We start from the raw sequence: 22,767 nt of genomic DNA, 5'->3' as shown, positions 1-22,767 counted from the left end.
AGAAAAGGAAGAGGGATGATAAAAGAAAACAAAATTAGGAGGCGGAGGAAGTTATGATTTTGTTTGCTATAACTATTTATAGGGGTCAAATACAAATACACAGCCAAATATACATAGGGATTTTAAAGTTGTAGAATTCATGGGCAATCAATGATCCCATATTGGCTCTGCTATTGTATAGAATGGTCATACATAACTTTGATTTTAGGTTTGAAGAGTCAAATTATGTGGCCCAAAATGTGCTTATGTCCTAACATCTAAGCGATTAACTAATTCAATACTAGAAACTAAACTGTAAGTGATGATTCCATACTTAAATCAATAAATCATGTCAATATATGGGATCAAATTAAAGACACTTTAATTATAAGTGAGGTTTTCACAATGAATCATGCCTTTAAGAGAATTTGAAATAGTCAACATAAACTCCTTCAATATTATCTTTTCACTAATGAGAAGCGCAATTTGATTTTTTTTGGAATGCCAACAATATCCTAAGATTATATATGACGTTGGAGCACTTACATTATACATCTTTCTCACATGTTCTACTATTAAATATTATGAAGATTTTATTATATTTATTATTTAGTAAAAGTGAGTTGAGGTTGATAGTAATAATCACTAGTAACTTCTCTCTTTTTTCCCCCACAACTTGTACTTTATAAGTACATATATTCATCAGCAAGAAGAGAGAGAGAGAGAGAGAGAGAGAGAGAGAGAGAGAGAGAGAGGCCATGGTCTCCAAGGTGCAGATGAAGAGAGCGCCAGTATCCAAGAAACTGCTAACCCTTCGCTCCATCTCTAAGTCCCATGCGGTACTACTCATGTGTATTCATATATATATATATATGTATGTATGTATGTATGTATGTATTCTCTACTTATATAATACCCTATTGAATTATCATCATAATGATCTTCTTCGTTTTTCTTGAAACCAAGAATCCCGGGCTTTTCTCTGATTTCAAACTAAGGCTATTTGAAAATTTCTACAATTCATTTCTCTTTTAAATTCTAATCTTAATACTTACAGCTTACATACACAGATATGTATATACAGTACTCACGATTCTTGACTATCCATGTGTTTTGTGTGTATGTGTGCAGCACAGTAAAACCTCAATTATATTGGATGCATCAAAGTACATACAAAACTTAAAGCGAAAAGTGGAGGAAATGAATCAACAGATGATTGCCTCAACGGAAACGTCAACTTCCCAAAACTCCTTCCCTGTGGTAGCATCTAAGTTCCATATACCATCCTTATTTAGTTTATTACCCAGGGATTAATTCATTAATTTTTAATTAATAATTTTTCTAATTGGGGTTTAATTCTTTCTTTTCATCATATGTATCATCAGCAACTCAAAGTCGAAGCTGGAGAGAGAGGCTTTCAGATTAAGATGTTCACTGAAAAAAGATGCAGTGGGTTACTTGTTTTCATATTGGAAGCTTTTGGAGAGCTAGGCCTTGATGTGCATCAAGCTAGGGTTTCTTGTTCCAACAATTTTCTTCTAGAAGCTGTTGGAACAATCAAGGTAAGAATAATAAAAAGTGATGAATCTGTCTCGTTTTATTCGTATTCATATATGTACACAAATATTCTGATCACATGCATCATATAATTAAGGCTCACACGTACTTAAACAAATGATGGAACATAAAATACAATTTTTTTATAGGGAATTTATTACTTTGCATGAGCGTATATATATAAGATCTTTTCCCTTTTCTCCTCCTTGACTGCCTCGAATCCGTTGGAAAAATTGCCTCTCTTTTGAATCGTATGATTTTCCTAATTTGAACATGTTTGAAGATTTATTCTCTTGAATTTGATGTTGTAGGATAATCCAAGTGCTGACCAGAAAGATGTTGAGGTAGTGAAAGAAGCGATGTTGCAAGCCATTCAAAACTGGAGTGAAGTTACCCAACAACAAGAACAATGCAAGGATTAACTCTTTCATCCTGATCAAGTTAATTACAAGAATAATGCAAGTTTTATGGCAAGCATATATAGGTTATGGATTTGCTCAAGCCATAAAACTAACGAGAATTTGTATTTACCTTTTTCTTTTTCTTACCAAATAAACTATGGAGAGATTTTCAATGACCAAAACACGGGGTGTTATATGTTAAATAATAAGTGGTGTGAAGTTTTTTTTTTTTCCAAGTCTCTCCACTTGTGTAATGACCAATGGTGTATATGTCCGTGTTTCAGACACATTAAAAAATATCTCCAAACCGTGATCATGTGGTTGAAGGATGAAAGGATATGCATGCAAGCTTTGGTGCTTTAATGATCTTTTTTATTCGTGTAATTTCATTATATATTTTCTCCTTTTCTGGTCGTATAGATACATATAATTACATATACATTAATGAATTGGAAATCCATAATAAGTGGATGATCATAAGAACGTGTGTCCATTTCGATAGTAACTGCTTCAAATGGTAATAAGTCCTTACTCACGATCTAGCTAATGGACATGAAACAGAAAGAATGAAAATCACGCTTTGCATTAATCCCACCAAGACTTTGCAAGAAACTCCAATAAAAAAAAAAAAACACATGAGCAGTCATTAGGAATTCTCCCAGTTTGTGTCCAGTTGCCAACCACCTCATCTATAGGGTAAGTCTCTTTTTGAGTATCACGTCTCACAAAAGTACGAGAAACTTTTATATTTTGATCCCATCCAACCAATGGCAGATAAAATTCTAACATCAGATGGTCCTACTTAATCAAGGGACATTAGATGCTAATCCGGCGGTGGGTCTAGGCAAAGGCCTAGAAGGACGAAGTAGATTTAAGTAAACTAACTATATGTATCATACAAGTAAGTGCCTATTTATGCTTCCAAAAAAACTATACTTGTATTAAAAATTTAGGGCTTATTATTTAATTAAGTTTATTATTTAATTATAAGATACAAAATATCAGAATTTTTGCTTTAGTATTTTAGTAAATTTGATGATATGAGATGAAAGTTCAAGTGACTATGAGTCCATAGTATTTTATGGAATACTTTTCAGAGGTCGTATGAATTTATAAAAATAACTGTGTTAACATACGGCATAAAAATATTGGTTGAGTAATACACCATCCCTTTGCTAATTAATTAAAATGTTAGGGTGGTATAACTTGATTAGAAAACAATTAAAAGAAAAAAGAAAAAGAATGAAAAATGGGAATTGGTCACATGAGAAATGGAGAGAGAAAGTCTTTCTTCTTCTTTGTAACCAAGGTCCAAGAACAACAGAGCCATGGTGGTCTTCTCTGTGTTCCGCTTTGTTTGAAATTAGATCTTTCTTCTTGGTCCAAAGCTTCTGTTGTAGAACATCTACACAACTCTTGGTATTCTCTCTTCCAACACATGTCTAGGCCGTTGGGTGGTCCTCATAAGTCCTCACAGGTGCTTCTTCGGATGTCCGGATGGTCTTGGGACCACCCGGGTCCAAGAGTGGCTCCGCCCATACATCCAACTGATCCATATAGTCCTACTCAATGTACACCCTGCTCAATATAAGAGTTATCCTAGTCAGGAAGCCTTAATGAAGATTCACTCTAAATCTAAGGCATTCCGCGAATGACACCTTAAGTTTTTAAATATGTGCAATTACCACCTAAACTAAAAGAAAATAACAAATATGTCCACTTCCGTTCACCTACAACCTTCACAGTGTTGTAGTTTGACACCTATGTCCACTTCCGTTCACCTTTCCGTCCAAAAATGACACTGAACAATAACACATACCCTTTTTAGAGAAAATGACACTGAACAATATTTTTGACAGCAATAGTGTTAGTGAAGGCGAGGTAAAAGCATTGCAAACTTGAAAAAGAAAATATCGGCAAAGAATCATTGGATGATACAAAATCATACAACAACAAAACCTTATCCCATGAAGTCGGTTGTAAACTACGTTTACATAACTCATATTTTGTTAAGCTCTGAAAGAATAACATCCAAAGTTTTCTGCTCAACAAATTACAAATGAAATAAAAAAATGATCGAACCGGTTCAGTAAACAATGACAGAGTGCTTAACAATTCAATAACATGTATCAGAGCACAGGAAATACTGGCTGTTTCCTGTATTTTCTTGTCATGGGAACAACGTCGGTTGCCGAGTCAGCACCGGCAGTGAATAAACCACGGCTGATTTTGATGAACTCCACAGTCCGTTACACCTGCATACAACACCAGAGTCCTTGTAAATATTAGCTTTATGAAATTTGCCCTATTGTAGAAGGAAGAAAGTTCGCCATGTTATGCTTTCAAGGACATTCAAGACCGTGAAAGTATGTTGTGATCGAAGTACGATGAGCATTCAATAAACCAGGTACGCATGCACTAGTATCATATTGATTTGTTAATATAAACTACAGAAAGCTGTCTCACCTCCCGCATTGGAGTTTGTATGATCTCGGTGTATTTCCAAAGAACATAAAAGGGTGTTCCGGTTAGATCCCAATAAACCATGAGAAAGCTTATCCATTGCAATCATCGGCATCTACCTTGTCTCTTTGGTTTCGGACTGATGCAAAACCGTCAAACTTTTCCCTCCACACTTTCCAAGCGTTCCTGACTTCATCCAATTCTGCATCTGGAATGCCTGTGTTTCTATCCAAATTCTCAACCCATTCATTCCAAGGATATCCTGAAGGATCTAAGAACTTTGTAACTTGAGGCAACATAACAGATATGAAGAACTCGTCAACCGCCTTATTTATTTCTTCTGATTCAACCATTGTCGTCATTTCAGGCCTTGTTACATTTTTTACTCTAATTGAAAACCTGTTCCCTCTTAAAAACAAAACTTCAGATGGGGCAAGTGGTAGGACTATCCGGGAAAACTTGGCCAGTGACAATGTCAAAATATCTCTAGGGAGTAACTTGCGCTTTATAGCCACAGCAGTTCCAACCATTTTGCGGATCTGGTGAGCATACAAAGATTATTGTTACTGAACTAACTCTCCCAATAAGAAGCAGACAAATGGCAACAAGAAAATATCTTAGTTATTGGGGTGAAATCTGAAATATTGATGCGACGAATTAGAGTACGGTGTGTGTGCGCGCGCTAAAGAACTTTCAGGGTCACGCCAAAATGACTTACTTGATGTAACATGAAAGACTCTCCCCATATGGAAACTTCAACATAATCATGTCCAAGCGATTTCTCCAGCTTCCCACAAGAGCACTGAAAAATCTTTCTGAAATGAGAAGCACCAATTCTATCTCTTTCATCAGGTTCAAATAACCATCTTGCACGGATGACCGAACCAGCACTTTGAACCTTTAGAACATCTCCCTGCTTCTTGCAAGCATCGAGTAAGCTGTCCTCACTATTGCTAGAAAACGAAGAAATTTGGTTCAGTTCCTCAGCATTTGATTCTGATGCATATGTTTCATCAAAATATTCTTCCCTGTCACTTTCCTCAGACTCAGACTCAGAGGCTGTTGCCTCTCTGGTTGATCTACCTGCTATCGACACTTTTCCATGTTTGGGTGATTGTTTTGCAGGATACTTCGACCTGTATTTAGATCGTATAGTATAATTATGAAAAGGATGTTCTCCCTGCAGAGTGCATTCAAAGACAAACTTTATTCAAGAATATTTCTCAAGTAAGCAACTAATTTGGGGGCTCAAAGGACCGTAGCCGGTATTACAGAAATGAATGAAAACAGAAACACCACACCTCGAAAGCTTTTAGTATATTATTGAAGTCTGAGATGTGATAATCAATTTCATCTGCGTTGAAGTGACTTTTGATTCCAATAACCTCAGCAGGAAGGAGGTATGAATACATGCGGAGATTACACTCCTTTCTAGGATCAAAGCTCCTAAAATGGACAAGCAATCAAATTAATCACCCGTAAAAGAAAATGCATGCCGTCCCCAGGAACAAACCAACAAAATCTAGATTTAATTAATATTTGCAAATTGGAACTATACATTAACAAGGAAATGCACGTACTGATTCCACTCTGGAAATACAGAACTCTGTGACTCATTTCATACCTCTGCGCAGGCAAAATGCTGAAAACTTTGATATTACGAGGCAGATAAGAGTTAATGTGATTCACAAGATCCATGCCAAAAGGGTCTCCGACCCATGCATTCTCTGGGATTTCCATTTTCAATGATATCATCGTCGCTAAAGAGTGAACCTACAACATCAATTTCACCGCAACAAAGATGAAAACCAAACGTCCTCAAAATCGAGTAGCAAACAATAAGGTTACCCAAAACAAACGGAAATTGGTTATAAGTCAGATTCATTACTCCTTTATCAGTCCGGCTACTCCTGGCCCACGCAATCTTGTTAAGGTTCCCCAGATTACTCTCACGGATACCGCCCGCGTTATATATGGCAGTTTCCAACTCTTTCTCAATAGCTACATTTCAAAATGTTAATTCTTTTTAGCTACATCCCATCCATGCATATGATAAGCTGATTCAAATACGTATTTCACATGTCAATGACTCAATGGTTAAGTGTTCATGGCATTGCCATTTTAATTGGGATTTCAACTAATCTACACAAAGGGCGACCTCAAACCAACAAGGCTTCCCGCTTCACAAGAGTCAGGGGAGCATTTATTGTACGTAGTTTTACCCTTGCTTTGCAAAGAGACGGTTTCCACGAACCGTGACCTTTCGGTTGCACCAAAACTCGCCCTCATTTCAACTAATCTACGTTAACTTATATAAAAAACGAAGACGATAAATAAACATTAAATAAATTCTGTTGTTTTGACAGTTCAAATTCTCGCAAATTTAAATTAGTTTAAGGTAGAATATCGCTTGTATAAAAACATAAGGATGAATCAACTTACTGGATAATGAATTTTCGTCTCGTTGCATTTGCAAGCCTGAAAGAAAACACAATGAGAGAGCTATAAAGTATTAAACTTTGCATATAAAATGCAAAAACCAAATAAAAAGTATTGAAATTTACCGAACAAAAAAATCAATAAAAATGGTGGAAATTTGAAACGGACCTCGGTACTCGGTGCCGACGTACCCGACCCGGAGAACCACTTTCCTCTTTCGGACGGACTGCCATTTGTGACCGGAGCTCGTTGAGGTTTGTTCGGGCGTATAGAGGGAGGAGGAGGAGCAGCAGTAAATAAGGTTGAGTCTGAGGGGTAAAATTGGCTTTGAAAAATGGAAGGTGCGAGATGGGAACTTTGGGAGGCAGAGGGAGAAGGGGAGTCGCAGTGAGGAGACGGCCATTTTTGGAGATTCTGAAGGGAGCTGCAGACTTGGAGTGAACGAAAAAAGGTTAGAAAGTAAAGAAAAATAAATATTTAGGCCCAATTAAATTATATTTTTCATAACTTTTAGGCCCAAATAGCAATATTTAAGCCCAATTAAAATTTTCAATTAAAGTTTAGGATTAAGTATCTAAAATTTTCTACCTTTAGTGTCATTCTAAATTGATCTTAATATTTTTAAACCTTCCAAATAAGTACTCAACTTATTGAAAATGTCACATTTATTAAGCTAATATTAAAAATTGTTAAATTAAGCAGGCTTACTTTATCTCCAAAATCAATAAATGGTCTTCACCAACAAATGCTTACCCCCACCCTCATCATGTTGTCACCACCAAACCCAATGCAAAATCACTAACTCCACCCTACAACTCAAGTCGCCAACATAAAAAAGAGTGTCGTGGAGGTTGTTGAAATGATATGGATTGCCATGATGCGGACAACATCATCTTCACAATCAGAAAGAAGAATTGGAAGCTTTACATGACACACCCCGACCTAAATCAAGGCGTGTTGGGCGTCACGTGAGAGTGACGTAACCATGTGCACAGTGCGGAAACAATAATGATATAGAGAAATATGAGTGAATAAAAATCAAACTACTTAAAGTACTAGTTAAACACACATTGATTTAGGTTGGGTGTGTCATTACGAGCCAAGAATCAGTTAATGAGAAAATCACATGGGCATAAACAAACTCCTTAAAAACCTATCGGAATTATTAACCATTTTCTTTGTTAATATTATTCATGATATACCCAGTTGATGAATTTTGAACGTAATCTATATTTGAAAAATTAATTGGAATTTAGGAAATGTGACAATTTTAATAGATTGAGATACTTGTTTGATGTGTTTAAAAAAAATAAGAGTAATTTAAAATGACTTTGAAAAAAAAGGAGTTTGATCCTAAATTTTATGGGAATGGTTATTGGCACTCCAAATTTCTCATTCTACATTATAAACTTTCTATATTTTGAACACTTATAAAAAATATAAAAATAAAATTTTTGAAATGCAAATAAATTTTCTAATTTTATTTTCCAGCAACTTTTAGGCCCAAATAGGCCGACGTTGTAGTTCACGGTAGCCAACAGCCAACAAACTGTTTCACTTTTGTCGTCTTCCCCACTTATTCCGCCCTGTTATCTTCTCCAATCCTCCTCAGTTTTCTTTTCCGTCAAACCCAATAAAAGCCTCCGATCCCAAACCCTACCAAAGCCCTTTAACTCCCTCCACACTCCCCCCTCCCCAAACGACGCCGTCTCTCCTTATCCCGCGGCAGTGGGACCCATGAATCCCTCCACTCTCACTTCCCAGCGCTCCGCTCTCCGCTCGCCGTTCCTCAACCCCATCTCTCTCCCCGCCGCAACATCCGTACAATCCCGAAGACGCCGTTTCAGGGTCTCATTTCCCCGGAACTCTGCCACCCCATCGGAACAATCAACAGACGCCGCCTCACCGCCGCCTCACGATGTCTTCGGCGGCAAGAGAGAGCTCACTGGCGTACAGCCCGTTGTCGAGAAGCTGTCGCCGCCGCTCCGGATAGTGACCTCGGCAATTGTGTTTGCCGGAGCTGTGGCTGCTGGGTACGGGTTGGGTCTCCGGTTGGGGAAATCCCAAAATGCAGCGTATGGTGGTGCAGCGGTGCTCGGAGCCGCCGGTGGGGCAGCAGTCTACGCTTTGAACTCTTGCGCTCCCGAGGTCGCCGCCGTCGACTTGCACAATTACGTTGCTGGGTTGGACGACCCGAAAGCTGTTAAGAAGGAGGACATCGAAGGCATTGCGAGAAAGTGAGAATCAAGTAGCGAAATTTTCAGCTGGGTTGTGCAATTTACTGTGAGTTCCGGTTAAAAATTGTTGCTTTTTGCAGATTTGGTGTGAGCAAGCAAGACGAGGCGTTTAATGCCGAGCTCTGTGATTTGTACTGTCGTTTTGTCACTGCTGTTCTTCCTCCTGGAGCTCAAGAACTCAAAGGCGACGAAGCGGACACCATCGTCAGCTTCAAGAATTCTCTGGGAATCGATGACCCTGAAGCAGCTTCAATGCATATGGAGGTGGGTTTTTATTTACTTCTCTGTTTGTGACAGCAAATGAGTTTACTTTTTCGGCCATCTTAAAATGTGTTGGTGGTTTACGGGTTTCAGATTGGTAGGCGAATTTTCAGACAGAGGCTTGAGACCGACCGCGAGGGTGATCTAGAGCAGCGTCGGGTAGGCCTTTGGTGCTAGAAACTTTGAGATTGTTGTTACCCTTTTTGAATGGTTGAGGTACAGGGCTTTGACCATTGTTAGTGAGTCACCAGTGCAGGCATTTCAGAAGCTGATATATGTTTCGACTCTTGTGTTTGGGGACGCTTCATCTTTCCTCTTACCTTGGAAGCGTGTCTTCAAAGTTACCGATTCCCAGGTATCGTGATTTGTAAATGCTTCGACTGGTAATGGTTGTGCTTTATGTTTTATTCCCGGAGTGTTCTTGCCGTTTTACTTGTTATTCTATGGTTGTTGGAACTTAATTGGTTCAGACTCGTATGATATCGTAATTCTGCATGACTCACAATTCCCTTTTTCTGATAGGTTGAGCTGGCTATCCGTGACAATGCTCAGCGTTTATATGCTTCCAAGCTAAAATCTGTTGGCAGAGGTAACCGCGTCATTTGTTAAGGCCTTTATCATTCACTGCCTGGACAATTGAAATTTGAGTTTTTTGTTATACTCTAATTTGATATTCGATGGTCCAATTTTATCAATTTGATGGTCCAGTTTAAGACACCATAACAGGAACGACTTGTTAGTTATCTTAAAGGAAGTGGCAGTTTTGACATATTATCTTGCTCTAAGTCTCTCTTTTTCAGTAATTTTTTTTATAAAGATATTCAGTAGATGAGTTCAACATTTTGTTTATGTAAGATTGTAATGCTCTTAACCTTTATGCGCTAAATCCTGACAAATATAACTATCTTATTCTCAGATATTGGTGCAGAACAGCTTGTTAAGCTTAAGGAAGCACAACGCATTTATCGGCTCTCTGACGAGGTACCTTCTTTGCAATGTGTTTGCTAAACCTGCACTAGGTTGTATGTAGATGTAGTTGTTTCTTGATGTGGATAATTCTGTTTGATGCAGCACGCAGAAGACTTGTTCAAAGAACACGCAAGAAAACTAGTTGAGGCAAATATATCAGCAGCACTTCGTATGCTCAAATCCAGAACCAGATCAGCGTATGTTCACTACTTCCATACAGAAGTGCATGCAGCTTATTGCTATGTTATTTGTATATATAAGAATATATAAGTCCACTATCACCCAAGTTTGGCCATATGGGGATTTAGTTATGATTTTGATTTTGTTTTTGTTTTTTTGGTTTTGGTATGAAGGAGTCGAAGATATTACGGTCCTGCAAAATATGAATGTAGAAAGAAGTTGTTTTGTTTTCAGTTTTTAAGAGGTTTTAGTTTCGATGACATTAATGGGTTTTCAAACTGTAACACAGTGGAATCTAATAAACTTAGTTTTTCAGCACTGGAATCACGGAAGTTGTGGAAGAGCTTGATAAAATGCTGGAACTCAATAATTTGCTCATCTCACTAAAGAACCATCCAGATGCAGCTCGCTTTGCACCTGGGCTTGGGCCAGTTTCTTTACTTGGTAAGAATCTGTACTGGTCTCTTGGTTGTTTGTCTCTAATGGCTAATTGTGGACACCCCAGCTCTACTTACTTGTATATCTGACTTAGGTGGCGACTACGATGCTGATAGAAAGATGGACGACTTGAAGCTCCTCTTCAGAGCTTATGTTAAGGATTCTTTATCCACAGGTCGCTTGGAAGAGAGTAAGGTAAACAAAGGCTGGCATGCATATTTTTTAGCTTGTAAACTGCTTTAACAACTGCTACCATTGCTGCTGCCGTTTATACTATTCTTATTCATGATTAATTTTTGGTTGTGTAGGATTCCGCGTTGAATCAGTTAAGGAATATATTTGGTTTAGGCAAACGAGAGGCAGAATCCATTGTGCTTGATGTTACTTTGAAGGTTTACCGTAAACGTCTTTCACAGTCTGTTACATCGGGTGATTTAGAAGCAGCAGACAGCAAAGCAGCCTTCCTTCAAAATATCTGTGAGGAGCTGCATTTTGATCCACAAAGAGCCAGCCAGATTCATGAAGGTAATGGAAGTTGTAATGCTCGTCATTTGTACAAATTATTCTAAAACACTCACCAAGTCATTCCTTTTTTATTTTGTCAACAGTTAATATGCATTTAAGAATATCTGTTCCCTTGGTTCATAATCAAACTCTACCTTGGTGTTATAATGAATTGTCTGTTTTGTCCCTCTCAGAATCTGATTTGTGTTTCTTGTTCTAGAAATATACCGACAAAAGCTTCAGCAGTGTGTTGCTGATGGAGAGCTGAATGATGATGATGTTGCTGCATTGTTAAGGCTACGGGTCATGCTTTGTATTCCTCAGCAGACTGTTGAGGCTGCCCATTCAGATATTTGTGGCAGTTTGTTTGAAAAGGTAACTACAAATTTTCTTTTAAGGTCCTTTGTTTGGCATCTGTGATATTTGGTTAGCATGGACCAGTATGGTGGTTTTCCCTCATGACCCATCATCTGCATATGTACATGTACCATAATTTTTTTTTTCTTAGTTTGAGTTGCTCCTTGATGTAGTTTCCTATTAGAGCCTCCGCTATTTGTTGTGTTTTAAGATGCTTTAATATGTTTAAAAATCTGCTATTTTGGAATAGGCTTTATACTGATTCTTGTGGTGGTTTCTGTCCAGGTTGTGAAGGATGCAATTGCATCTGGTGTTGATGGTTATGACGCTGATGTAAAACAAGCTGTGAGAAAGGCAGCTCATGGTCTGCGATTGTCTAGGGAGGCTGCCATGTCTATTGCTGGCAAGGCAGTGAGTATCCTTTTGATCGCTTTATTTATTTATATTTTTATATAAAAGGTTTGTGAATTCAAATTTAACGTGCTCTCTTCTTTGTTTACTTCAATCTATGCAGGTAAGAAAGATTTTTATTAACTATGTAAAACGAGCACGGTCAGTTGGTAGCCGTACTGAGTCTGCAAAAGAACTTAAAAAGATGATAGCCTTCAACACATTGGTTGTGACTGAATTGGTAGCAGACATAAAAGGGGAATCATCTGATTCCGCCACAGAAGAGCCAATAAAGGAGCCAGAGCCAGATGTCCTGGAGGATGAGGAATGGGAATCTATTCAGACACTTAGAAAGATTAGACCTGACAAGGAGCTTGCTGCAAAGTTGGGGAAGCCCGGCCAGACTGAGATTACTCTTAAAGATGACCTGGAAGAAAGAGAGAGGACTGACCTATACAAAACATACTTATTGTTTTGTATAACTGGGGAAGTGAAGAGGATTCCGTTTGGTGCTCAGATCACTACAAAGAAGGATGATTCAGAATATGTGCTACTAAATCAGCTTGGGGCGATATTGGGCTTAAGCACTACGGAGATAGTGGAAGTACACAGGAGCCTGGCCGAGCAAGCTTTCAGGCAACAGGCAGAGGTAATTTTGGCCGATGGACAATTGACAAAAGCAAGGGTAGAGCAACTTAATGAATTGCAGAAGCAAGTTGGCTTGCCTCCACAGTATGTGGAAAAGATAATAAAGAATATAACTACTACAAAAATGGCAGCTGCGATTGAAACGGCTATTGGTCAGGGGAGGCTCAATATTAAGCAGATAAGAGAACTTAAAGAATCAAGTGTTAATTTAGACAGCATGATATCTGAGAGCTTGCGAGAAAGTTTGTTCAAAAAGACCGTGGATGAGATATTCTCATCGGGCACTGGAGAGTTTGATGAGGAAGAAGTCTATGAGAAAATCCCAGCAGATCTCAATATTAATGCTGAGAAGGCCAAGAATGTTGTTCGAGAGCTTGCACAGACAAGATTATCAAACTCATTGATTCAAGCTGTGTCACTTCTGAGGCAGAGAAATCGTCAAGGAGTGGTATGGATTAGTTTTTGTCTTTTATTATTTTAGTCCTGTAATTACAACGTGCTAATTTTGATTAGTTAATTGATGGAGATAGGCCGGTAAATCTGATGGAATGGCTGTTTGTGCTTTGCAGGTATCCTCTCTTAATGACTTGCTGGCTTGTGACAAAGCTGTGCCTGCCGAGCCACTTTCATGGGATGTTCCAGAGGAGCTGGCCGATCTCTTCGCTATATACATGAAAAGTGGTGCGGCACCTGAGAAATTATCGCGCTTGCAGTATCTCCTGGGCATTAGTGATAGCATGGCTGCTACTCTCCAGGAGATGGGAGATAGATTACAAACCATCGGTGCGGAGGAGGAAAAGTTTGTATTCTGATCGTCTGAGTCGTAGTAGAAGGCACAACAGAGAGTATGTGATTAGGGATTGTGAAAATTCTGGATAGCCGGAAAATAAGATTTGATTGTATCGTTTAATTTTGTTATACAACAAAATTTTCGACTGAATAGAATGTTTTGAATCAAATACATTAGGGAAGATCACTTTTGGTTTAGAATTTTATAGTTGCTTTGCATTGCATTGGCTTGTTTGTGTCATTAAAATGCGCAAGTGTTGGATTTACAGAATTTTCGGTTTAATTTATGGTGTAGCTCGTCTATGCAGCGAGCTCAAATTTTGAAGAAATGTTTCGTTTTGGAGAAAATTTTTGATGTGACCGTATCATACGACATAGTGTTGCGAACTTTTATTTATTAATACTATTGCTGTTATGCTATTTCAGTGTTCACTTGTTATAATACGTGAAGTGATAGTAGTTTGTTTTGATGTTTGCACCCAAAAAATTTTGACCTTTGTACTTGTTGATGCTTGGAATCCTATTCACGAACTATGCAAATACCTATTTGGTTTAGATCACTTGATTAGAGCAGTGTGACTGTATCATATGACATAGTGTTGCAAACTTTTATTTATTAATACTATGAATATCGTGTTAGCTAAGAATGTCAGAGTTTTGTCAAAAAAGAAAAACTGTGCTAATTAGCGTCTTCAATGCTTCCGAGAATTACAGAGCCCTTGTGTTGATAATTGGCAAGACGAATACTGACCAACCAGACATGAACATCCTGTGACTAGAAGATGACAATTATATTAAATTTATCTTAGATCCACTAAGTCCATATGATCTCATTCGTAATCTTTCTTCTCATGATTTTACTTTAGCTGATCATATGGTTTTGTCAAATATAAACCAGCCATATTCAAAGGAAAACCGAAAACTTTGAATAAAATCCTTCAGATGCCACTAAATTCGTGTAAAAAAGTCTTCTATGGAGCGTACTTTGTAAGTATCGAAGAAGAACAACTTGAGTGTAATCGGAGATATCCCATGTGACAGAATAAACCAACATATCCGTGTTGAATGTAAGAGTTTGTGCCTATACTACAAGGTGTTGGAAAATTCTAAAGTTTGGGGACATTGCACAAACATTTATTCAACCATGGTCACGCAAAGGTGGTAGAAAATATTTAAGTGGCAACAACCTTTTTGTTCGATTGTCTGAGTAGATACCTCCATGAAAAAACATATTCACACACTAACATATAACAGTCATGGTCAAATTAATCACTATTGTGTTTGGTATCTCCCACTTCGAGAACTTGAAAAATATCTCAATTTACTTATAAGTTCATATAAAGTCCTATCTCTTATAAGTGTGGGATTCATTCTCAACACGTCTCATATGTGTGACATATTTTTAAGCCTAATACATGAACAACACAAATCGGATGACGTGGAGCATGTATAGCCGTTAACCTTCACACGTGGGGCAAACTTGGCTCTGATACTATGAAGAAAGTTGGGGTTCCACCTTAAATCCAATTGGCAATATAGAAGTAGCCTAACATACTTATAAGCCTATACAAGATTTCACCTCTCATCAATGTATGATTCATTCTTAACATGCATTACAATGATTTGTAGGCCACCGGACACTTTTCCTATGAAGTGGAATTTGGGTTGAGGGGTTAAATACTAATTAAACAATAATTAAATTGATGAAATTTTTGTATTTGATGTTTGCTTAATGATTTTCGAACTCTCATTTTCTTATTCTGAACTTATCTCATTTTGTTGTTCTCTTATTTTCTCTTAATTTATTCAATTCTAAAACAATAAAAAGAGAAAGTAATACATGCGTAGAGATGTGCTAAAATCATTTTCCTTTATATTTGATTTTTATCATGTTTTGCTGGTTCAGATAACAATTAAAATCTGACGACTTTGGTTGGTTTGGCCAAAACCTTTAGGACCTTAGACCTAGAACAAATAATAGTAAATCGGCAAACAGTTAATAGTCCACTAAAGTAATCCTCTATTTATACAACTTTAAGGTCCATTCTACTGGAGAAATAAAAAAGGAAAACAAGTATATTGTACCCTCTCTCTTTTTGGCTATGGCTTTTATCTCACACTATATCAGATTCTGCTTCTTTGTGCTTTTATTCCTGTTTAGGATATCGTCTGCCCAATTATCCTCCAAATACTACTCGACAACGTGCCCTCGAGCCCTTTCCATTGTTCGGAATGCAGTTGTTAATGCAGTGGTGAAGGAGCATCGCATGGGGGCATCCTTACTCCGTCTCCATTTCCACGATTGCTTTGTCAATGTATGTCCCTTCCTACCCTCCGTCCACTCTCAGATTTTGCGAGCGCATTTATGAAATAGTTCTTTCTGTAAAAAGAAAATAGTAACCTTGCATGCACGCATGTACTTTACAAGATTAATTTTCTTGTGTACTATTTCTGTTCAAAACTTATATCACAAATAAAATCCTTCTCCTTGGTCATTATTAGTATTGACGATTTTTTCGTGTTATTTCAAATAGGGATGTGATGCATCTGTTCTATTAGATGACACTGCAAATTTTACTGGGGAAAAGACGGCGCCACCAAATACAAACTCATTGAGGGGATTTGAAGTGATCGATACCATAAAATCTCAGCTAGAAGGTGCCTGCCCCGGGGTTGTTTCCTGCGCAGATATCCTTGCCATTGCAGCTCGCGATTCAGTTGTTTCAGTAAGTAACATAAAATGCATAAGTTAGAATAAAATTTACGGAAATTGATTTTAATGTATATATGGTCATGCAGTTGGGAGGGCCTTCATGGACGGTTCAGTTGGGCAGAAGGGACTCCACCACAGCAAGTTTAAGTGCTGCAACTAGTCAGCTCCCATCTCCAAGTCTAAATCTTAATGACCTCATCACTTCTTTCTCAACTAAAGGATTTACTACCAAAGAATTGGTAGCTCTCTCGGGTAAGTACATACGTAACGAAAAAAAAGCAACAACACATTTGGGAAATTCTCGAATTTCAATTACTTGACTTTCCAAGCAATTATATTAATCTCCATTGAAAATCATCAAAAATTTCTGACTAGGATCTCACACAACGGGCCAAGCAAGGTGTGTAGTGTTTCGAGGACGGATACATAATGAGACTAACATCGATTCATCGTTTGCTACATCTTTGAAATCAAACTGTACTGTGAGCTCTGGGACTGATGACAGCCTTTCTTCACTAGACGTCACAAGCCCTTTCATCTTTGATAATGCTTATTTTAAGAACCTGGTGAATAGCAAGGGTCTATTGCATTCTGATCAGCAGCTTTTCAATGGTGGCTCAACAGATTCTCTGGTTACAAATTATAGCACCACTGCCGAAGCTTTTTATACAGATTTTGCAAATGCCATGCTGAAAATGGGGAGCCTTAGCCCGCTTACTGGAACGAGTGGTCAAGTTCGTACCAACTGTCGCAAAATAAACTGATCCGAGCCATTTAAGATGATCTAGTTCACTAAAACCAAGTGACTTCAAATGCTGTAATTTTTATTTCTAAATTTTCATAGTTCTTGTTTGATTAGATTTGGTGCGAAATACTTATATGTTGTATGCCATGTCTCGAAGCAGAAATATAGAATTACTACCACTATCCAATAAATAATCAATACTAATATAGGTGATCAGAACTGCAAATTCAATTATGTCAGAAGACTAGTATTAATTAAAACAGCAAGTCTGGAACTAAACCTGGACACAAATATTTTTCATCTCGACATGGCCAAGTTATTAGGTGTGAGCTAAACAATTACCCTTATTCTATGTACAGCTTCATGCATTTCTAAACAATTACCCTTATTCGGATCCATCCGTTGTAACCGAAAAAAATTCATGCAGAAACAAAATATCTTAGAAAGAGTACTAAAAAAAATAAGATACAAGTAAATAACAGAAAACTCAGTAGTTCAGCACTTCCCCCTCCTCTTCCATTGCACCTACCGCCGCCCACCGGCTATCAAACTTCTCTACCAGTCATGCACGGATGCACTTTCGTTTTTTAGTCTTTGATTCAATGCATCTATGGATTTCGAGCTTGTGATATGTTAGTTTATGAGTGAATTGAGCTGTAAGCCTGTAACACAATCACAGCACTTGGTCTGAGTTTTCCAACATATAATTGGACTAAGATTATATAAGGTATTCGTTACAATATCATCCACTAAACTTTGAAATTTTTTTCGTGATTAATCTAATTTAATCGTTTTCTTATGAAATTATACATATAACAGCATGCGGCTGATAAGTTAACCATAGGGAAGTGTCGACAGAAAAAGGTGATCCAACAACTCTATTATAGCACGTTTACGTAAAGGTAATCGGAATCAAGAAACGGAATTGAATTCCGATTATGGCATACTCCGGTGTTTACCAAATCTGGAGGAATCAAAATTTAGTGGGTCCCACACAAATTTTGGAATCCAATTCCAATATTTGGCTGAATTGGATTCCCAAATTAGGGAAGGTATTTGGATTCTGGGCAATCAGAATGCTAATTTTGTTCCCTTTATGCCCTCACTTACTTTCATTATTTCCAAGATTAACCTTTTAACCCTAGACTATCATTTTCCTTAAAACGCAGCTCCTTTCTCTCCTCTCAGCCGCATGCCTTTCTTTCCTCTCAGCCACAACTCTTGCCACAATTACGGACAAGTAAATCCTTACTTCTTCTGCGTTTTTATCTCAATGTTGAATTTTTTTGCTTTGAACTACACGACTAAATGAGTTTCTAGATGAATACTCTTACCTCTGATAGAAAATAAATGAAAGATTTTTCGCATCCTGCTGAATCTTTCATTGCTTCCTTCACATCACTTCACTTGAGAGAGAGAGAGAGAGGGAGAGAGAGAGAGAGAGAGAGAGAGAGAGAGAGAGAGAGAGAGGCTGAGTTGATTCTTGCCTACTAGTTTTTCTAAGTCTTTTTATGAATTTCAATTAGTTGAAAACTTTGTTATTGGTTTTTGGATTTGTGAATTGGGTCTGATTTCAGTTGAACAAGTGAATGATTGCATAAGAATGTAGCTGGAAAAAGTAGACATTCTCTGGAATCTGAGGCGAGAAGGGGAATATGTAGGTGCAGCATCAGTAGGTGTAGCATCACTGGTGCAACATCAGAAGATGCAACATCAGTGGTGCAACATCAGTAGGTGCAGCATCAGTGGTGCAGCATCACTGATGCAGCATCAGTAAATGCAGCACCATAACAGGATGGCAAAATTATTTAATGCAACATCAGTAGCTGCTATTCTTTTCCATCACTGCCCAGACTTGGGTGGTCCTTGAAGATCCTTGTATTATGGCAAACTTAACTTTTCAATTGGGTTGTAGTAAAGTATTGTGAATCCTTGAAGATCCTTGTATTATGGTAAACTTAACTTTTCACTCGAAACCACACCGAACCGCACCGCGCCCACCCCTAGAGTCTATCTTGTGCCTTTGGTTGAGGTCTGGGGAATATGGGTTATCAAAACAGGCAGTTTGTCTTGTGCCTTTGGTTGAGGTCTGGGGTTAGATGCTTGTGTTGAATTATAAAATGTTATAAATTACTAATTACTATCTCTGTCTTTAAAGACTTAATTGCTAAAATTTATTTTGCACCAGAGCTGAGCATTTTGCTCTTTGATATCAACAGCATGTGTTATAAACTTCAACTCTTTTGCAGATTGAAGATGTTTATGAGACTTTTTATGATACGTGTGGACAGTATTGGCCTTACATCAATCATTATATTCTCATTGCAATCATTCTAACGCAAATCACTATGATTGGTCTTTTTGGACATCTATTGTTCTGTTGCATGCTCTAAATTTATGTAATTTACTTGAATTATTTGGTTGTTGGGAAGTTATTGAGTACATGTGATCTTTGAAATGTTGTATTGTTTAGGAAGAGTAATTTATCCCTAATTCTTTATGCTCACAAATGTTGTATTGATTAGGAAGAGTATGTTATCCCTAATTCTTTATGCTGGCAAATGTTTATTAATCAAATGCTCATCATCTTTATGAAATTAGGAAGAGTGAGGACAAGGTTGTAGGTTGAGCTTTCTTCACTGGTTGCAGGTATACTATGATTTATGTTGTTATTTTTCCATTAATTGTGAGACTAGGTATGGAGGAAAAAAAATATAAATTTTTGTGACTAATTGTGTTCTGTAATGTTAATTTATTTCAGTTTGCCGATATGTTTATTAACTTGTTAATTGAAGTCCTTCATGACATTTTTTTTTTCTTCATTATTTTGTGTAGACCAATGGCTTGTCTAAGTTTGTCCACAAAGAAGAAATTACATGCTGCGTTGAATGTATTGATTGTCTATCTTCGAACTATATTTGTTGCATGTGCTACTTCTTGTTTCTATTCTTGGTATCGTTTCCAAAAGCGCCTTAGAAGTCCCTCACCTTCTCAAACAGTTATAAGAGTTTACAAGCAATTAGAATACTTACATGGTTTAATTTCTGAGAGTGATGTGACATGTATTGCTGAACTACAAATGGATAGACGATCCTTTCGTAGATTATGTCAAGTTCTTGTGACTAGAGGACAACTACGAGCTACTCGAAATGTGTCTATACAGGAGATGGTTGCATTTTTTCTATACATTCTTGCACACCATCTTAAGAATTGCACAATTAACCACCACTTTATAAGGTCTGGTCGAACAATTAGTAAGTATTTCCATGAGTGTATTAAAGCAATGATTTGATGCCAAAAGGATTTCTGGCAAACACCTGAGCCTATCCATGAGAACTCAACTGACCCAAAGTGGAAATGGTTTAAGGTATGTAGTATCTACATGCCTGCATTACTTAGTAATTACTAGTTTTTTATTTCATAGTTTAGTTTGTTAATTTAGTGGCCTATATATTGTAGAATTGCTTAGGTGCACTGGATGGAACACCGGTTAAGGTGCATGTACCAGAATGTGATAAACCAAAGTACATAACAAGGAAAAATGAAATAGCAACGAATGTTTTGGGAGTCTGCACTCCAGACATGCAGTTTATATATGTTTTACCTGGATGGGAAGGGTCCGCACATGATGGTCGAGTTCTTAGAGATGCTGTGACTAGGAGAAATGGATTGAAAGTCCTTAATGGTAACACTCACAACTTATTTTAGTAATTAAAATTCTTAGCTTTTGAATTGCAAGTGATATAGAGTTGTAAGTTTGACAATTTAATTCTTTGTCAACAATAGGTTGTTACTATTTAGTTGATGGTGGCTTCACAAATGGAAAAGGTTTTCTTGCACCTTATAGACGAACCCGTTATCATCTGAATGAGTGGAGAGATGGTTATCGTCCTACAATACCAGCTGAGTTTTTTAATATGAAACACTCAAGTGCTCGAAATGTCATTGTAAGGTGTTTTGGGCTATTGAAAATGCGGTGGGGAATTCTTAGGAGCCCATCCTTTTACGACATTAGGACACATCGTCGCATAATTTCAGTGTGTTGTATGCTCCATAATTTTATAAGGAGGGAGATGGTTGTCAATCCTATGGAAGCTGAAGCGAACGGGCAATTTCAAGATGGGAATTCAGATGTGAATAACTATATTACCACTGTTGAGTCCTCAGATGAGTGGACTGCATAGAGGGATAACCTTGCCCAAGAAATGTGCAACAATAGGGCGGTTCATTGAGTCGGTGTTTGATATGTCCTTTCGTTTAATGAAGACATTAGTGTGTCTTTTTATATTATAATGTTTGTAATAACATTTGGAATGCTTCTTTTGTTTTTAAGTTAAGAAAGACATCACTGTTTGTGTAATGACATTTGGAATGGTTTATTTGTTTCTAAGTTAAGAAAGCATCAGTATTTGTAATCAAAATCATTTGGAATGCTTATGTCTAATACTGTATGTGTAATAACATTTGGAATGTTGTATTTGTTTCTGAGTTAAGAAGGACATCATATTTGTAATTGAAATCATTTGGAATGCTTATGATTTCTAATATTGTTATGTAGAATGGCGTCTGCTTCATCTGCGAAACGAGGAAGAGGACAACAGAAATATTATTGGACAACTACTGAGGATACAATATTGGTTGAATCCTTGCTTGAGTTGCATAATGACCTAACTTGGCAAGCTGACACTGGTTTCAAAAATGGTTATTTGGGGAAGATAGAAGCTATGATGGAAGCCAAACTCCCAGGGTGTGGATTAAAGGCGTTTCCCCACATTGAATCACACATCAAGATGTTGAAGGCAAAATATTTTGCCTTAACTAAATTGCTAGCTCTCAGTGGGTTTGAGTGGAATGAAGAGAAAATGATGTTGGCTTGTGAGAAAAGTGTGTATGATGAGACTACGAAGGTATGCATATATATGCCCTTGCTAATTTAAGATTATACCATATGGAAATATTAGAATGATTTTCGTGGTTGTTCATCAGAAAAATGACATAAAAATCATAATGATACTGTAACATCAACTGTCATCAATGACATCTTTTGTATCTTTGATGAATAAAACTTATAAAGTGACAGAGAGAAGGTAGTTGGGTTCGGATTCTCAAAAAATTTAGTACAATAGACAACGCAATAGGATAGACATAACCATCCCAGCTGCACATTTTTAGATTGGCTTAGCAAATGTATAAAAATGTCAGTAGGTAAAGTTTACAACTGGTTTCCATGTACTAACCTTGACAGGAACCACCACTTCATATAGAAGTAGAGCATCCCTAGCAACCAGATAGAACTCCAAAGCAACTCTGGGAGATGACATGCAAACATCCTACACATTCCAATCACAGTTGTGGCCTTAAAAGAATCGAGAAGCGAGAAAACTGAAACTTGAGAAAAAATGCTTTAATCATGAAAACTAATTTTAAACACAAGGTTGTTTTTCTTACGTGCCTTGTATTTTGTGTTTTTTGTTGTAGGGTAAAAAGGATGCAAGTGGATTGTACTATAAGCCTTTTCCGCACTACCACAGTTTGGGAGAGATTTATGCAAAAGATTGTGCTGTGGGTGCAAATGCTGGTAATGTTGATGACGATGAAGAAGAAGTTAGACTTGAAGATGCCAATGTCAATCAAAATGAAGGTGAGGATGAAAGTGATATGATTTTGATACTTCTTTCTTAGTACCAAATACCCAAC

General features: G+C 37.4%; 5 protein-coding genes across 5 annotated transcripts; 4 read left to right on the top strand and 1 right to left on the bottom strand.

Annotated features, from left to right (window-relative positions):
• The first annotated feature begins 731 nt into the window (after positions 1 to 731).
• LOC137741552 (transcription factor SCREAM2-like) lies at positions 732 to 2,096 on the top strand. Its single transcript, XM_068481248.1, has 4 exons — positions 732 to 818; positions 1,111 to 1,239; positions 1,365 to 1,541; positions 1,848 to 2,096. Exons 1-4 carry the CDS (start codon positions 738 to 740, stop codon positions 1,956 to 1,958), a joined length of 498 nt encoding a protein of 165 aa, XP_068337349.1. The 5' UTR covers positions 732 to 737; the 3' UTR covers positions 1,959 to 2,096.
• A 1,787-nt stretch (positions 2,097 to 3,883) lies between these two features.
• Positions 3,884 to 7,262, bottom strand: LOC137741608 (putative tRNA pseudouridine synthase). Its single transcript, XM_068481306.1, has 8 exons — positions 7,008 to 7,262; positions 6,843 to 6,878; positions 6,289 to 6,401; positions 6,025 to 6,173; positions 5,702 to 5,846; positions 5,119 to 5,580; positions 4,404 to 4,939; positions 3,884 to 4,192 (listed from the first exon to the last, which is right to left on the bottom strand). The coding sequence occupies exons 1-7, from the start codon at positions 7,240 to 7,242 to the stop codon at positions 4,493 to 4,495; spliced, it is 1,587 nt and encodes a 528-aa protein (XP_068337407.1). The 5' UTR covers positions 7,243 to 7,262; the 3' UTR covers positions 3,884 to 4,192; positions 4,404 to 4,492.
• Positions 7,263 to 8,446: 1,184 nt separating this feature from the next.
• On the top strand, positions 8,447 to 13,941 carry LOC137741607 (protein TIC110, chloroplastic-like). Its single transcript, XM_068481305.1, has 14 exons — positions 8,447 to 9,076; positions 9,157 to 9,340; positions 9,431 to 9,496; positions 9,594 to 9,692; positions 9,860 to 9,926; positions 10,254 to 10,318; positions 10,409 to 10,503; positions 10,803 to 10,930; positions 11,019 to 11,119; positions 11,233 to 11,449; positions 11,649 to 11,803; positions 12,071 to 12,196; positions 12,300 to 13,271; positions 13,393 to 13,941. Exons 1-14 carry the CDS (start codon positions 8,577 to 8,579, stop codon positions 13,633 to 13,635), a joined length of 3,018 nt encoding a protein of 1,005 aa, XP_068337406.1. The 5' UTR covers positions 8,447 to 8,576; the 3' UTR covers positions 13,636 to 13,941.
• A 1,745-nt stretch (positions 13,942 to 15,686) lies between these two features.
• LOC137741609 (cationic peroxidase 1-like) lies at positions 15,687 to 17,287 on the top strand. The gene is made up of 4 exons (XM_068481307.1): positions 15,687 to 15,927; positions 16,147 to 16,338; positions 16,412 to 16,577; positions 16,701 to 17,287. The coding sequence occupies exons 1-4, from the start codon at positions 15,715 to 15,717 to the stop codon at positions 17,087 to 17,089; spliced, it is 960 nt and encodes a 319-aa protein (XP_068337408.1). The 5' UTR covers positions 15,687 to 15,714; the 3' UTR covers positions 17,090 to 17,287.
• A 2,622-nt stretch (positions 17,288 to 19,909) lies between these two features.
• On the top strand, positions 19,910 to 21,254 carry LOC137743194 (uncharacterized). Its single transcript, XM_068483078.1, has 4 exons — positions 19,910 to 20,239; positions 20,372 to 20,437; positions 20,530 to 20,755; positions 20,857 to 21,254. The coding sequence occupies exons 1-4, from the start codon at positions 19,910 to 19,912 to the stop codon at positions 21,252 to 21,254; spliced, it is 1,020 nt and encodes a 339-aa protein (XP_068339179.1).
• Positions 21,255 to 22,767: the final 1,513 nt, after the last annotated feature.

The sequence above is a fragment of the Pyrus communis genome, chromosome 8 (assembly GCF_963583255.1).
Source record: "Pyrus communis chromosome 8, drPyrComm1.1, whole genome shotgun sequence".
NCBI classification, from domain to species: domain Eukaryota; kingdom Viridiplantae; phylum Streptophyta; class Magnoliopsida; order Rosales; family Rosaceae; genus Pyrus; species Pyrus communis.
The sequence above is the reverse complement of the archived record's forward strand: the minus strand, read 5'-3'. Positions and strand labels throughout refer to the sequence as shown.

Bases quoted from the DNA above. Each gene is read 5' to 3' on its own strand.
- LOC137741609 (XM_068481307.1), top strand. From the start codon at position 15,715: ATGGCTTTTATCTCACACTATATCAGATTCTGCTTCTTTGTGCTTTTA. The intron at 16,339-16,411 runs GTAAGTAACATA...ATGGTCATGCAG, and splicing joins CTCGCGATTCAGTTGTTTCA to TTGGGAGGGCCTTCATGGAC. The intron at 16,578-16,700 runs GTAAGTACATAC...ATTTCTGACTAG, and splicing joins AGAATTGGTAGCTCTCTCGG to GATCTCACACAACGGGCCAA.
- LOC137741608 (XM_068481306.1), bottom strand. From the start codon at position 7,242: ATGGCCGTCTCCTCACTGCGACTCCCCTTCTCCCTCTGCCTCCCAAAG. The intron at 5,847-6,024 runs GTATGAAATGAG...TGTCCATTTTAG, and splicing joins AGCATTTTGCCTGCGCAGAG to GAGCTTTGATCCTAGAAAGG. The intron at 5,581-5,701 runs GTGTGGTGTTTC...TGCACTCTGCAG, and splicing joins ATATACTAAAAGCTTTCGAG to GGAGAACATCCTTTTCATAA.
- LOC137741552 (XM_068481248.1), top strand. From the start codon at position 738: ATGGTCTCCAAGGTGCAGATGAAGAGAGCGCCAGTATCCAAGAAACTG. The intron at 819-1,110 runs GTACTACTCATG...GTATGTGTGCAG, and splicing joins CCATCTCTAAGTCCCATGCG to CACAGTAAAACCTCAATTAT. The intron at 1,542-1,847 runs GTAAGAATAATA...TTGATGTTGTAG, and splicing joins AAGCTGTTGGAACAATCAAG to GATAATCCAAGTGCTGACCA.
- LOC137741607 (XM_068481305.1), top strand. From the start codon at position 8,577: ATGAATCCCTCCACTCTCACTTCCCAGCGCTCCGCTCTCCGCTCGCCG. The intron at 9,693-9,859 runs GTATCGTGATTT...TTTTTCTGATAG, and splicing joins TCAAAGTTACCGATTCCCAG to GTTGAGCTGGCTATCCGTGA. The intron at 11,450-11,648 runs GTAATGGAAGTT...TTCTTGTTCTAG, and splicing joins AGCCAGCCAGATTCATGAAG to AAATATACCGACAAAAGCTT.
- LOC137743194 (XM_068483078.1), top strand. From the start codon at position 19,910: ATGGCTTGTCTAAGTTTGTCCACAAAGAAGAAATTACATGCTGCGTTG. The intron at 20,438-20,529 runs GTATGTAGTATC...TATATATTGTAG, and splicing joins CAAAGTGGAAATGGTTTAAG to AATTGCTTAGGTGCACTGGA. The intron at 20,756-20,856 runs GTAACACTCACA...TGTCAACAATAG, and splicing joins TGGATTGAAAGTCCTTAATG to GTTGTTACTATTTAGTTGAT.